This window comes from Oenanthe melanoleuca, chromosome 6 (assembly GCF_029582105.1).
Source record: "Oenanthe melanoleuca isolate GR-GAL-2019-014 chromosome 6, OMel1.0, whole genome shotgun sequence".
Classification (NCBI taxonomy): Eukaryota; Metazoa; Chordata; class Aves; order Passeriformes; family Muscicapidae; genus Oenanthe; species Oenanthe melanoleuca.
In genome coordinates this window covers 27,797,368-27,812,280 of record NC_079340.1, presented here as the reverse complement: position 1 = coordinate 27,812,280, position 14,913 = coordinate 27,797,368, and the positions used below count along the sequence as shown (strand labels likewise).

The window sequence follows — 14,913 nt, the reverse complement described above, 5'->3', positions numbered from 1 at the left end:
AGCATGGTCAAATTTTCAACCCAGGAATGCATATTTAAGAAATCATGCCAAAAAGAGTGGGGGGGAAGGAAACTATCCAGATGTCATTTAAGAAATATTCTTTCTTTATAAAGGCAGATATAAATATTTGGCTCAAAATGCCCAACAGCTGAATAAATACCAAAAGAACACGCATTTATATTATACAACTTATTATTTAAAACATTACCTCAAATTTATAAGTATTTTCTTTATTTTTAAAGCCTGGGAGTTGGAGGGACTCTCAAGGAGAATGCAGTGAATTGCACTGAATTCCTGGTATTGATTCTAACAGCAAATTCATCAAACTCACATTTTACTATAGAGAGAAGTCATTAACTTTAAAAAGAGGGCAAAGAAAGGATGGGTAAGTTGCAGAGAAAATGGACTCAGAGTCTTCTCAGAGGAGCACAGAAAGAGGATTAGATAAAGTGGACAGAACCTCCAACAGATGCAGGAGAGAAAATTACTAGACAAGGATCTGAGCAATCAGACCTTACTTTGAAGTTTGCCCTGATCTGAGACAAGAGCTGGACCCGAGACCTTGAGAGGTTCATCCATAAACTGTTCTGTTTCCCAGAGTCAGAAATTCTGACACTTCCACTAGGGACAACTAAAACAAAACTTTTATCCATGAAGATTAGTCATTTCTGCAAACCTCTCAAATGCAGCAAAAAATTTGTCAGACCTTACCACTGAGAATAGAACAAAACCAAAATTACCTTAAATGAAAACAATTCAAAGCCTACACTAAGATGGTATTAGGAGACAAAGGAGTAATGATGATTCTACACACATACAAACAGCTTTTATTTCACTCATTTGAGAATATCTGACAGCTTGAATGGGTTTTCACTACCTGGCCTCGTAGTTAATATGGCAATTTTAACAAGACTGCAATCTGTAACAATGTCTGTCTGGTGTATTTTTCTTGTCATTGTAAGGAATAATAATAAAAAGAAAAGACAAGAAAGTAAAATAAGGACATCATGAAACAAAAACAAAAAAGGAAGGAAAGAAAGAAACAAGATTCATCTTCCCCCGTTTTTTGTGAAGGATGTTAATGAAAAGCTAGCAATGAAATATGACAGCAATGAATAAAAATCACACAAGGTAAATAATAATGTAGTACTAGAATAGAAAAATCTGAGGCATGTGTTGGTCTAAAAATTCATTTTATCAGCTTTAAGAATATATGTGTTCCAAACAAGTATCCTACAACCAGCAGCTCTTACACATTTTCATAGGAGATTGTTGCACTGCAATTCATGTCTACATCCCTTACCCTTCCTGAAACATCCCCAGCAATATAACAGAACTTACAGTAATTCTGGATATTTTCCTGTTTCTACAAGTAAAGAGATTGTATTAATCCTTCTGACAAAACCCACAGTTTGAGGAACTAGAATAAAAATTCAGCATGGCACTTATTAAACTTTTAACTGATGTAAAATGTAATTGCAAATAGAAATTCACATTTGTACAAATATGTTTCTAATGCAAGACACAGCAAGATACTTAGATCTTAGTTTTCTAGTGCTATTTAAAGCTTCTGTCAATAACTTGCAATAAAACAACATCATCATTAATATGCTTTTATTTGGCATGCTGAGGAAAGAAAGTGAAAATAATAGGTCACTTAAAATGCCATGTGTATAAGAGGATAAGGGAAAGGTAAGAATAGTAAAACTGGAATTGGTAGTATAAATGTGGAATCAAAGGATGAAGAGAAAACATTTGGGGTTGTGGTAGATAGTCATTAAATTCCCAATGCTGTGATGAAGGGCTATGGTACTCCTGGGTATAAGAGGAAAATATTGAATGCAGCAAAAAGGATGGATTGGAGTCACAAGAAGAAAGAGTAGGAATGATGGAGCTAAGGGTGCTCTGCTTCCCCCTGCAGCACAGTGTCCCTTTTTCTGCCCCCTCAAGGACATCATTAACTCTGCATCCAAAACACAATCCAAGTGTGATCCAATCAAACGTGGGAAAGCACACCCAGTTCTGGCTCCCACAGCTCCCAAGGGATACTGAAACATTGGAGGGTTCAGAAAGAAGCCAAAAAAGAGGTGATAGAGTATATGGTATTTGCAACATCACATCCTTTATAGGAGGAAGCTCTTCCTTCTAGCACAAAATTATATTTCAAGAGTAGCCCTTGGAAAGCTACACTTATCATGAATCAAATATTTTTGAACAGTGGCAGTAATTGACAGTCAGAGCTATGTAGCAGAAATCAAGTGCACATCCACTTTTAAGAAATATTTAGGCTAAGACTGATTTTTTAAGTATATGGTCTAATTCAAACTGCAATTAATTTATGAAAGCCTATGCTTTAGTTTATGTATCATTTCAAATTATATGACCAAAACAGTCCCATCTGGATTTATCACCTATGAGATGTAACACCTAGGTAGCAATGAAATCAAGTGCTTACATGAAAAAAGTAATGACAAGTGACTAATGTACTTAAAGCCAGATTTTAAAACAAGCAGATGACCTGCAAGCTCTCTCCTCTCTTGCTTAATATGCTTATCTGGCTATCTTTGTGTGATAATTGTTTGTACTGTCTCCCTGAAGGCACAAAATATGTTTGTCTAATGTAGAACAAGCAGTTTATAGGTTTTCTTTTGGTTTTCTTCAAAATACATTAAATTAGATTCCTGATAATAAAGAATTCAAGAGATTTTTTTTAATGGCATCATTATCACAATTTAAAGGTCCTTAAAGCATTTAAAAAAAAATACAATCAGCATTTCATAATAAAACCAAACAGAATCATGACTGTATCAACCTTTTCCACAGCCTGAAGAAGTGAGCATTCACACTACAATCTAACAGAGAGCACAGCACCTCCCCAGAATTTATCAGCCACATTTGCAGGTCTGAGCTTGTCTTCTTGACAAACAAAGAGCTGGTGACTCTACTCAGTTTTGTGCTGTTCCTTCTGCATTGCTCAGGAAAAGCATTTGTTGACTGTGACTTCCTCATGTGTTCACACTGGTTAGCTCAGCTCAATCCATATATGCATTAGTTACTCCACGAGGAACCACAGAATGGCTTTGGTTATTTTAATCCTGGAGTGTCACTCAGTAATATTTTCATTTTGTTATTTCATCACAGAAATTATTACACTTGCCAAATGGCTCAGAGATTAATATCAAATTTAAAAAACACCAGAAATAAAATATCACCACAAGAAAAATACCTTTAAAAGTTCCTAAAGGTCAATATATGGCAACTATTTTTCCATTCTCAAGGATTGTTTCTAGCAGCAGATATGAAGTTCAACTCCTTGCATCTGTGACTGCAATAACTCTTACACATCAGAATGCCACCAAAAATGCTGATTCACTAAAATAACCATTCTTAAGTGTGAATGCTGAATCTAAGGTATCACTCCTTGCACCAAGGATGCTGATGACACCTGAGCTCACTCCTGAGAATGCTCCTGCACTAAAACAGTCCCAGCTGTTGAAGCTTCAGTGCTTTTGGAAAACTGGGATTTAGAGATCCCTGCAAACTCAGCTGTAAGCATTCCTATAGTTTTCAGCTATTTGCCACAGCCTGAGGAATTAAGCTCTGAAGCTTTAAGCAAAATGCCAGAACTGTGTTTGCAGCCAGTGTTGCCAAGGCCACCCAGCACTGGAAGGTTCTTTTTCCAGGTTCACTGGCTCAGAGTTCACCATCACCCTGTTGGTTCAGCCTCCAGGACATGGCACAGGGGCCCACATGCTGCTGCTGCAGGACAATTTCATGATGTCCACGAGCACCTGGAGCCAGGGGAGCTTAGGAGACACAAGAGCTGCTCCTCCTAACCCTGGAAGTCCTGTCCACATCAGGACCACCGTGATGTTGGTGAGGCTCATCATTCATCATCATCATCATCATCATCATCATCATCACTGCTCAGCAGATGTGGGGCTCTCAAGAAGCCTTCCTCATAAACCCCCCACACTGAAATTTTTAAACTGATTTTGGGCCACTGAAATTTTGTTTATTAAGAAAAGTTGAAAAATATTAATTTGGCAAAAATCCAAATTTAAAGATATAAGAAAACAGAAATCCTGTGCATTGCCCACATTTTTCTATAAAATCCTGATCACAGAGGGCAACTAAGTTTGTATTAATCCTTCTGACAAAGAAGTTTCTGACAGATATGATAAACAGTTTGAAAATGTCTGTTCTCTCAGACCAGCTTCCTATTTCCATTCTGATCCCCTATGAGCCAAACATTTACTTTCAAATAATTCTGAAGCCACTGTGTATGACCTTTATAGGCTTCTGCAGTTCAACAAGGCATAGATGTTTTCTTCAGGGAGAATCTTAATATTTCAAAGTGTTTTTTTCTTGTTATTGAACAGAAGGCTTCTATACCCCACCATATGTTCCCACCTGAAATCTCAAGATGAATAATTGATTTATTTTTCTATAGCTAATCAAAAGTCCTGAAAAAACATAAGCTATATGGAAGCATTTTTTTTCTATGGCATTCTAAATTTTCTAACTAAAATTTACTTCAGTAAGTGTATAGGGTGAAAACCATCAAAATCTACTTGCTAAACATCATAGGGAGATAATTTTTATTAGCAAATACCATATCTACACATCTCTATTGTGTTATACAATCACCAGTAGATGATGCCTTGGTCTGCCAGGAAAAGAAAGCCCTACACAACTGGCACATCAGTTACACAATTTCTTATCTCAGACATTCAAATTATACACCAATTAAAACTATGCATCGCTGAGGACTAATTATCTCCTAATTACGTATTTTGGTTCCCTTAAATCATCAGCTGAACTATTAACAGGGCTTCTGCTGTCTCAGAAATACATCAACTATGTTAAATATTTACAGATATTCTGGTGGCTCATATTAGGCCTTTTCTAAGGTGCCTGGGAAAAGAAATGTACCAGGAAGAATAATGAATGGAATATTTACATTTATTGGAGTGGTGTGGAAATTGGCATGATATGTTTGGCAACCTTGTTCTGGTATTTTTAAGACAAATGTTAACTATGGTAGCATTATTTAAAGTAAAAAATGTATAATCTAATAATCAGGAAACATATCCTCATTTTAGGAATACTTTAGGATTCACGGGAAGCATTTTGGAAAATCCTCTATTGGATTTGAGCACATCAAGTCTTTGGGGAATATTACAGAGCCTTGGGATTTATTCTCCACACAACTGACCTTACAATTCAAAGAAAATAAATTATAGATATTATAGACAGTCCATTTTCTAAGGCAAGAATGAATAGGTTTCTGGTATTATATTTGCCTAAGAAAGAGAAAAGTTACCATAATTACTATAGCAGTCCCCATTTGGGTAGTAATTTTCAAATACTTTCTAAAATGCAATAACTGTACATGTAACAGATATACCTGTAAAAATGTAACTATGACTGAGAATTTTAAGAATGGTGTTTAATGTGTTGAAAAACAGAACTGAGTTTAGCTTTAGATATTAGCAGTGAAGGAAATTAAATTTTTCCTTCGTGCTGCTGTCCTGAATTCAATTTTAAAATAATTTTTAATCTCTCCACTTAAATGGGTTGGTTTTTTTCTAAAAATAATTATAAGGCAAAAAGTCTATTGAATACATTTTAATCGTGTATTTAAAAAAACAATATGTAAGAGTATAAGCCTGAATTTCCAAAATTTTTGCTGTCTAACAACCTAAATGCCATGAGCAGAAAGGTGATTAAATGAGTTACTTTGACAGAATATTGAAGCACAAATGTATCATGAGCAGCCTTGTGATCTGTTATAGAGATCCTTTATTCTTTACATATACATTCTTTCATTCAAATTCCCAGTATAAAGTAATGCATATTCAATGCATCAAAGCTGATAAAATACTAAACATTAAAACATAACCTTCCTTCAAAATCTCTTCCAAAGCACTGTAGTTTACTCAGTCTCTTGTTATTTGGATCAGTTCCTTCTTACATTCAGATGGGAACTTGCATTTGCACTTCTTCAATCTCAAGTTCCCACCCCTCCTGCTTTTAGCACTGCAATGTCTCTTCCTTCAGAGTCCAGGACTGATATGACCTGATGCATAATGTGAGCACATTAAACAAAACTTTTGCATCCAGCTTTGTCAAGGAAAATTTTCACAGCAAAGTGGAGGATGAGAGAAAATGGCCTCAAGTTGAAAATGGGGATGGTTTAGATTGGGTATTAGGAAAAATGTCTTCACAGAAAGGGTTGTCAAGCAGTGGAACAGAGCAATGGTGGAGTCACCACCCCTGGAGGCATTTAAAAGATGTGTAGATGTGGCACTTGGGGACCTGGTTTAGTGTTGGACTTGGCAGTGTAAGGTTAATGTTGGACCAAATGACCTTAGAGGTCTTTTCCAACCAGAATGATTCTATGTATCTCTGTTCATTATTATACTATTATTATTAATCCTGTCTTTTTGTAATGATCAATACCATCATTCCTACTGCAAACTGAAACTACACACATGTGCATTTTAGGCTATACCTCAGTCATCTATAAACAAATCCACCCTGTACTGCAGGTTGCCTACAATTCCTGTTATTTTTTCTGTTCTGACAGAATTTCCTGCTCCTTGCAGAATTGTCACTAAATGATAGTTAAATGGATTTCCCAGGTTTTTGTTCTTGGTATATTACTTTCAAATCCATTTTAAAGAGGGATTTTAAATTTACTGTAAGAAAACATCGATGTTGTTTTGGAAGTTAATGCATCCACTTCATCATCAATACCTGTTTAGTGTTTCAGGAATTATAGTGTCTCCATACATTGCTATATGCAGTTACTCAGCAGCCTCTATGAAAACCATTAAGGCACTTAGAAATTGAATTGTTCACCATAAATCATAGGGATTAAATTTAGGCATGCAATCACTGGTGGCACAGCTACAAACACAGCTACATGTGGATAAATACACATTTTCCAAGCAAAAGGTCCACAGTCGTGACCTAGCAAAATTCAGAAAGGCCTTAAAACCCAAATCTTTATTTGTTAATTTAGTTATTAGGTTTGTGATACTGATGTAACTTCTAATGGCAGTGACTGACAAGTTTTACTTCTTGGAGCTTTTACAACATGTAAGTCACTCATGAATGTTAAAATTCAAATGAAGTCAAAAATAAAAACAAAAAAGCTGAAATAAATTATACTACACTGTAAATTTTATTACAAGGGTAGATATGCTTCTTGATTTACATTACATTCCTCCTTCAGTTGCTACATGGAGGCTATTAACAGGGGGAAAAAAATCAATTCTGAAGCAGAAGCCAGTGAACTGAAAGAACACTGAGTTCAGCTTTAGAAAAAAAATCACTGAAAGATTTACATATGAAGTAGTTTTGATTATTTGTTGTGCTACATACAAATAAAATGTAAATCTTTGCCATAATTCATTATTCTGTTCTGGTATACAAACCAATACAGGGTGCCAAAGACAATTTTCGTCAGAAACCACAGAGCAGAAAAAACAGAACTCCAAGTAGGCCTGCTTAAAAATATTAAACTTTTTCAAAAACATCAGGGCATACTACATGTACACCAACATCCTGTCGAACTTCACTGCAACAGTAATTGTTTTGTGCTGTGGAAACATGTTAGTTAACTATGCTATGTTCACAAATGTATAACAAGATTTTTTTTATTCATTAAACACAAACCTAATTTTTCCAGACAGTGCTTTGCTGCTGAGGCTGAACCTTACAATTTAAATTGACCCTCCCAATTAAAACTCAGACACTTGTGAATCTTTTATTTACACTTCAGGGAAGAAAGGAAATAACTGCTAGAACAGTTATTATTATCTCCAGATTCAGCTTTAAAATTGGTAGAGAATTTTGCTGCTCAGGCACAAGTTGCTATCAGACTTACAAGTTTGACAGTTATAAAGAGATACAGGAAAAGAAGAGATAAAGAGATAAAGGAAAGCAGCTGATCCTGAAGCAGGAATGTTACTGCTGTCCTTAGGGACAGTGATCAGCCAAATAGCCAGGACAGCGTTTTTAGGGTATTTGCTTTTTGATATGCAGTCACTGCTTTCCAGAATATGGGAGCAAATGATGGAAAAAAAGAAAATACATCTGTTACCAGCTTAAATGATAAAAATCCCTTACCATAAAATTAGTTTCCTGAGACTGAAGAACATGTTGTGACTGCTGTTATTAATATTTGCATAGCTGTCAGAAGCCCAAGCTTTATGACTGCTTACTACTTCAGGGACCATTGACCACTATTTGAGGTGCTGGCTACAGCCTGAGTTACTGCTTTTCAATAAATGTTACAGCCTTCAAATTCCATTACCAGTGGAGTCTGAATTACATTGACTCTCAAAATAAAATAAAAATGAGCAGAAAAAAGTTATAGGGCTTTGTCATATATTCTGTTCAGAAATCTAGCCTATTTCAAGGCAAGAGCATTTTCTCATGAAGTTCTGTTTAACTGATATATAGGACACAGCACACCTAAAGGTTTGGGACTGTCAAAAACAGTCAAATGGAAGTGTGGATGATAAATCACATCCTCTAACTTGGACACTTCTGTTAACATCTGTTAACAAAGATAATTTATACAGATTTCCTCTGAAAAGATGCAGAAACTACTGTTGTTTATGGAAGTCTCACCAGTTAACTTTAAGGGTCTTTATCCATCCTTATTTTTCAGCAACTCTGAATTACAGGAAATGGAAGAAAAGCTGTTGCAGTAATTCAGTAGGGAAATAGCCAACATTTGTGTGCCAGTGATAACTACAGCATACTTCTCAGAAAATACTGGCACCTGCCCATTTTACAACCAGGTCAATAGACAATAGATTTATTTGTGGAAACAGCTCTAAGCTGAAGATGTCCTACATCACCACCTTTCTAATGACCCCTTATGCAACTATGTCACATTTCTGCTTCTTTCCTCGAGGAAGGAATTTTACAGCTTTAATTTCCTTTAGCATCAGGAAATTTGTGCGCAGTGTTTTCCCCTGAGGGCTGCACAGATCCCCGGCTGGGTGCCCATGGACAGAAGGGTGTTGGCTGATGGGAAACTGCACTACATTTCAATAAAGAGAGCTGCAGTACAGCTGAAACTGAGAATTTCCCACACAGTTTTTATTTTTGGCAAGTAATTAATTGCTATCCAGTGCTGAAGAATTTGTATTCTGATTAGGATCACCAGTGACAACAATGAAATGGGTCACTGCCTATCACAGACCAGTACACCTTAAAGAATTGTTTTTATTGACACCAATCATGACATGTTCTTTTTACAAAGCCAAGAAATCATATTCTTTAAGAAGATATTTTGTCTTAGAGCCACCAGGGATTTTTAAGCATTTTGGAAAAAAAGCCAAGCTTGCTGAATAGGTAACATGATTAATAAAACTACCTGAGGAAGCAGCTCTGAGCCATTGATTCCAATAAACAATCACCTGCTAGGATGGACAGTTTTTCCTTATAGTCATGAAAATCTTAGAGATAAATGAATGCAAAACCAGAGTTAATATAGGTGACTTTATCAGAAAATGAACCTAAATGTCTTGTATAATGAGGAGGGCTGTTTCTTTTCCTATAGAAAAAGAGGATAAATTCCAATGCCCAAATCCTCCCAATGAGAGATCCCAGAAATCTTAGCTCCAGTGCCGGATAACAGGAGGCACAAGAGCAGAGTGGTGAAATGCATACCAATAACACCACTGGTAATAACATCAAAAACACAACTTCAAATACCAGTTTAAAAGGAAGGAAGGTCACTAGTTCTGCCTCCTTAGGAACTCATGTTTTATATAATGTATTCTTGAGGAGTTGTGATTAATAATGGAAATACAGGAGGACTGGTACTGAGACTGCACTTGAAAAATGCTCAGTGTGCTGGATTACTTAGTCCTCTACAAAAGCATTGTGTAAAATATTTTCCTTAGGTCTAACAGGATTAAATACAGCCTTCAGTACTGAGTTAACACAAAATATCAGGGTTTTTTCTCAGCATGATATGACCAGTGCAGTGCAGCCATTTCAGTGAAAAGGACTGCAGTACAAATAGACAAATATCAAGCACTTTTGCCTATTATGAAGGTGAAATCTGGTATGATAAGAGATGAAGATGTAGAAGATCATAACTATTAGACCTGATTTAATATTGACCTTGGAAACTTTAGTCTCTGGGTTGGAATGAACCATGACTTCCTTCTCTTAACCCAAAGTCATAGTAGGTCTCATACACTTTTAAACTTTCTACTACAGAAACTTATAAACTTAGCATATAAAACAAAACTTGTTTTCTCTGAAAAGTTCCCTGCTTCATTTATCATTTGAAGATGTTAACTAATGCTAGAGCACCAAAACCAAGAAACATATACTGATAATGTTAACTTCAGATATTTTCTCAAAAAGGAACAAATTATAGCATAAAAAAGGCTGAGAGCTAAATAGTAATCTTATTCATTTAAGAAGGCAAATACAGAGGGAAAAATTAAAATCCTAAACCAGCTTACCCAATTGGACCTTAGTGCACAAAACTGAGTAATTTAATTTCTAGATGGAATAAGACTTTTATGAAAAATTAGCAGGACAGGAGAGGAATGCAATCCACCTCTGAGGCAAAACTTTCTAGACTGGTAAATTTCAAAGTATCCCAAAAAGGAATACAAAAGTAATCAAGAGTATAACCATGGCAGACAATTAAAATTCAGATTTAAAAAAAAAAAAAATTAAATTAAATTTAAAAAAAAAAAGGGATAGGAAGGATGTAACCAACGATCAGAGATTCCCTTCCCTTCATCAGGGTGTTAAGCTGCAGTGGAAACAGCACAAGAAGGAGCTGAGATGTGCCAACATCTGACACAGAGCTGCACGTCTCAGGAATGCATCACCTTAATAATGTTTGTCTTACAGTGATGATACAGCCACCTTGCAGTAAAGGTGAGAGGAGATGTGATGCATTTACAGCTGAAATTGCTCCATGGATTTGTTTAAGAAGCCTGTTTGGCAGCTGAAGTTGTTCTGTCTTTAGGAAGTGGGAAACAGTGTAAAAAACACCCCTAATATAAAGAGTAAAAGAAAGCAGTTAGTCTTCAGGGTTTGTTTGGATTTTCTAATAAACTAGTGTGTTCATGAATGTTAGCAAGCTGAAAAAATTCAGCTTTTGACATAGTTAACACATATTTACAGTCACTGTTCAGATATGATGAAGACAATTCTAGCTTTACTTAACACAACAAAAACACTTCTCTGACAGTTTACTCAGAAGTAAATGCTTTGCTTTAATCCAGGACACTTTATCTCACAGATATATATATCTATATATATATATAGATATTAAAACTTTTATATTTTCATTTATATATATTTATGTATATTTTCCTATAGATATATAAAGTAAGGTTCTGTGTTCTAGAGAAGTATGGAAGTTTTTTTCCCACTAAAATGGAAATTTTGTAGGATATTTGTATGGTTAACTGCAAAGTATTTTAAGAATATACTTGTTTCTGCTGTAAATCATCAGGAATTAGAAAATTTTATTATCATTTTAACAATTTAATTTTTAAGACTTAATTCTGTACGGGTGTTATAGTCAAAGGCCATTCATCCACATCAGAATCTCCTTCATTGTTGCAGGGGATGCTGTGTTCACAAGTGCAGCCACAGTAATTATAAGTATAAATATTGCTGGAACTTCACAGGCCAGGGAGGAATCATGGTTGCATTGATTTTTTTGAGTCTGCTACTGCACAGTATCTCAGTTCTCCAGAAAATACTGAATGAAATTGATTCCAATGAAGTCAAAGAACATAAATTCTAATAAAATACACTTGGTCTTAACTGAAGTCTGTGATATTGCAATCTGATACAGCCACTTAACATTTAAAAAAATCAGAGGCTCCAAGAGACAATCATTAACAAAGGATTACATTCGAGTACCCAGGCACACACAGATTTCTATACCATTTTTTGTGTTTACATCTAAATGCTGAAGTTATATTACAGATAAACACGTATGTTCAACAATTTAAATTCAGATTTCAAAATCAACAGCCTGAAGTCTGGCTCACTACTAAAAGCTGAAGTACAGAAACATGGAATGGTTTGGGCTGGAGGGGAATTTAAAGATCACTTCCTTTCAAGTCCCCTGCCATGGGCAGCAACACCTCCCTCCTGGCCATGCTGCTCAAAGCCCCATCCAGCCCAAAATCACACTATGATGCCATCATAACATAATTATTATACACAGAAAATACAGCATGCAAATAACTCTATTTGTATACTTTGTGAAATTCAATGTAGAGCTGAAATAAAAACATCTCTAAAAGCAGAAAGCAGTCACTCACCTGTATTTTGATTGGCCAGGAGAAATTGCTGACATAGACATAGAAAGTGATGTTTGGGTTGCTTCGAAAGTTAAATTTTTCACAGGAAAAGCTGTCTCTGTATTCCTTAATATTAACCTTGGAAACAACAGGAATTTCTTCTCCAGATATTGTTCCAGCTAAAAAAAAAAGTAAAAGCTTAGGTGTAAATATAAATATTTGAGAAAAATATTAATCATCATTAAAGATGCCAAAGTCAATTTGCATAAGAAACATCAATCCTTAATTGCTTTTGGTGTCTTTCCTCTAAAACAACTCCTTATTATAGTTTACATGGCACATTAGGTATATTTAATATACATACAGAGAATTCACAGAAATTTTTACTTTGGTTTCAAAAAATTATATACAAATGGGAAAAGTGACAGAAGTAACATGAATTTTACAAGACAGTTATTATGGTCAGTTTAACAGATAATATGCTTTTCTCCATAATTTATGTTTCATTTCAATAAACAGCTCAAGAAAACCTGAAAGGGAATTTGTCTACATCTTACATTTTTGCTGTCAAGTTTTAATTGCTCATGAAAGCATTAATAATATAACTAGTAATAAACATTTATTAGTTTTTGCAAATAAATCAGTGACTGAGCTAAGTTAAAATAAAGGAATAAATAGAGTTTACTAACTCCATGGTATGATAAAGTACTTCTGAAATGTGTTGATGAAGAAATTCATGAGTTTAAGAGAAACTCTGAACCTTCTTTTAAAAGATTCTTTTTTAATGATTTCATTTAAAGCATCATGCCTCTCCTTGGATGTGTTTTCAGAAAGTCAATAGAACCAATTCAGAAAAACTGTCTAAATTAAAACAAAGAAGAGTAATGTGGTTCAAAGTTGGAGAAAAAATAGATAAGCAGCTCCTTTTATCAGCATACACAGAAGAACTTTATTGTTTGATATCAATGTAAAGGTTAATAATTAAATTTTTAGCTTGAACACTGAAACAAAGAAATAAAATCTCAGTCTCTGCAGTAGTTAAGGAAGCAATTTATCTTAATTAAAATCACAACATTTCATAACACTGTCATTTTAAAAATTTAAATGTGCTACAAGCTTTTCCTACCAAAGTAATTTTAATTGAATAGGAGAGAAAGTCAACATATTAATGAAGCTTTATTCAGATTGCAAATTATCATCTGAGGTTTAAATAATACAATTAATAACAGCATAATGATAATGGCAAAAGAACACATTTGGCAAAGTTTTATTATCAAAATTAGCAACAAAGAGACAATCAGGTTAAAATAACTCAAAGGATCATGAAATCGTTTGGGGAAAAATTCATCATACCAAAATTCACTCTCACCTGTAGAACCAATAGACCATGTAATATTGAGGTTAAAGTTGTTTGATGCATTAATTGATATGTCCAAATTTTTATTTGACTAGGGAAAAAAAAAAAAAAAAAGGAAAGTTAACATAACATATCAGAATGTATTGCATGTAACCCTACTGCACATAACTGAATACAGCTTTTTAATCATTTTCCAGTTTTCATTTTAAACATAAATAGAAATGGTAATGATTCACTGCCAAAGGCAATTCTCTGTTTTGCTTTGGTAAGAACAGGCTACAATTTAATACAAAACTACACCACTTACACTTGTAGATTGTCCTAAGTATAATAAAATATTGTCTTTATAAAATTAAAGAAAAAAATATATGGCAAATGCCTACATTCTACTCACAAGGCAAAAAATTACATTCCTCACCTAAAAAAGTTTTCTCAGCAGAAGGGTACACTCCTTCAATTCATCTCAGGAAGATACAAAACTTGTTATTCATGGGAGCAACAATAAAACAAACCAAGTGATAATTTTTCAGAGTATTGATTAAGCTGAAGTACATCCACCATTTAGAAAGGGTTCTCAGTGAAGACACTGGACTAATTTTGCAGCTCTCAAAAAATATGAAATATCCCTAAAACCTTACAGACATTTTGAAAACCTTTAACCAATGTCAAATACAATGGAAACCTTAATTCTGAGTATCTAAAACTTAACTAAAATTATTGACATTTTCTTACCTGTTCTGGATTTGCTATAAAGTTTATGGCAGTGTGATGACGATCATCCTCTTGTAATAAGCTGAAGGTAAACTGATAATCGATCAAAAGGCTGTCTGTAGGCAAAACAAAATTTTAAGATAATAAATTAAAGTCTATACACATTAGTTCTATATTATGTAAGTACCAGAAGTTTAGCATTCACACTGATTTTTAAAAGATTATTAAAAGAATTACACGCATTTTACTGTTGAAGTGCTTGCACTATAAAGTCTTGAAAATATTAAAACTTAAGTTAACAAAAAAAATAAAATCAAGAATTCTATCATGGAGTCAGAGCAGTGATTAGACATGAAACAACCATTCTTTACGAAATAATTATTCAAAAATTTAAGTATGGTTAAAGCAAAATGAGATTCCTATTTCACTCTGAAATAATCATTCAATTATCAGGTTTTTAAAAAATCTGGAAGAAGTTGTATCTACAGTAAAATTATATAGTGCAAAAAAGGCTTATTTATAGTAGTA

General features: G+C 34.4%; 1 protein-coding gene across 3 annotated transcripts in view; it reads right to left on the bottom strand.

Annotated features, from left to right (window-relative positions):
• Window positions 1–14,913, bottom strand: part of ATRNL1 (attractin like 1) — a 425,814-nt gene that overhangs the window by 239,803 nt on the left and 171,098 nt on the right. For all 3 annotated transcript variants that reach the window (XM_056494988.1, XM_056494990.1, XM_056494991.1), the window contains exons 22-24: window positions 14,407–14,501; window positions 13,687–13,765; window positions 12,339–12,496 (exon numbers count right to left, since the gene is read on the bottom strand). In XM_056494988.1, coding sequence (XP_056350963.1) covers window positions 12,339–12,496; window positions 13,687–13,765; window positions 14,407–14,501 — 332 coding nt within the window. The remainder of the gene's footprint in view (window positions 1–12,338; window positions 12,497–13,686; window positions 13,766–14,406; window positions 14,502–14,913) is intronic.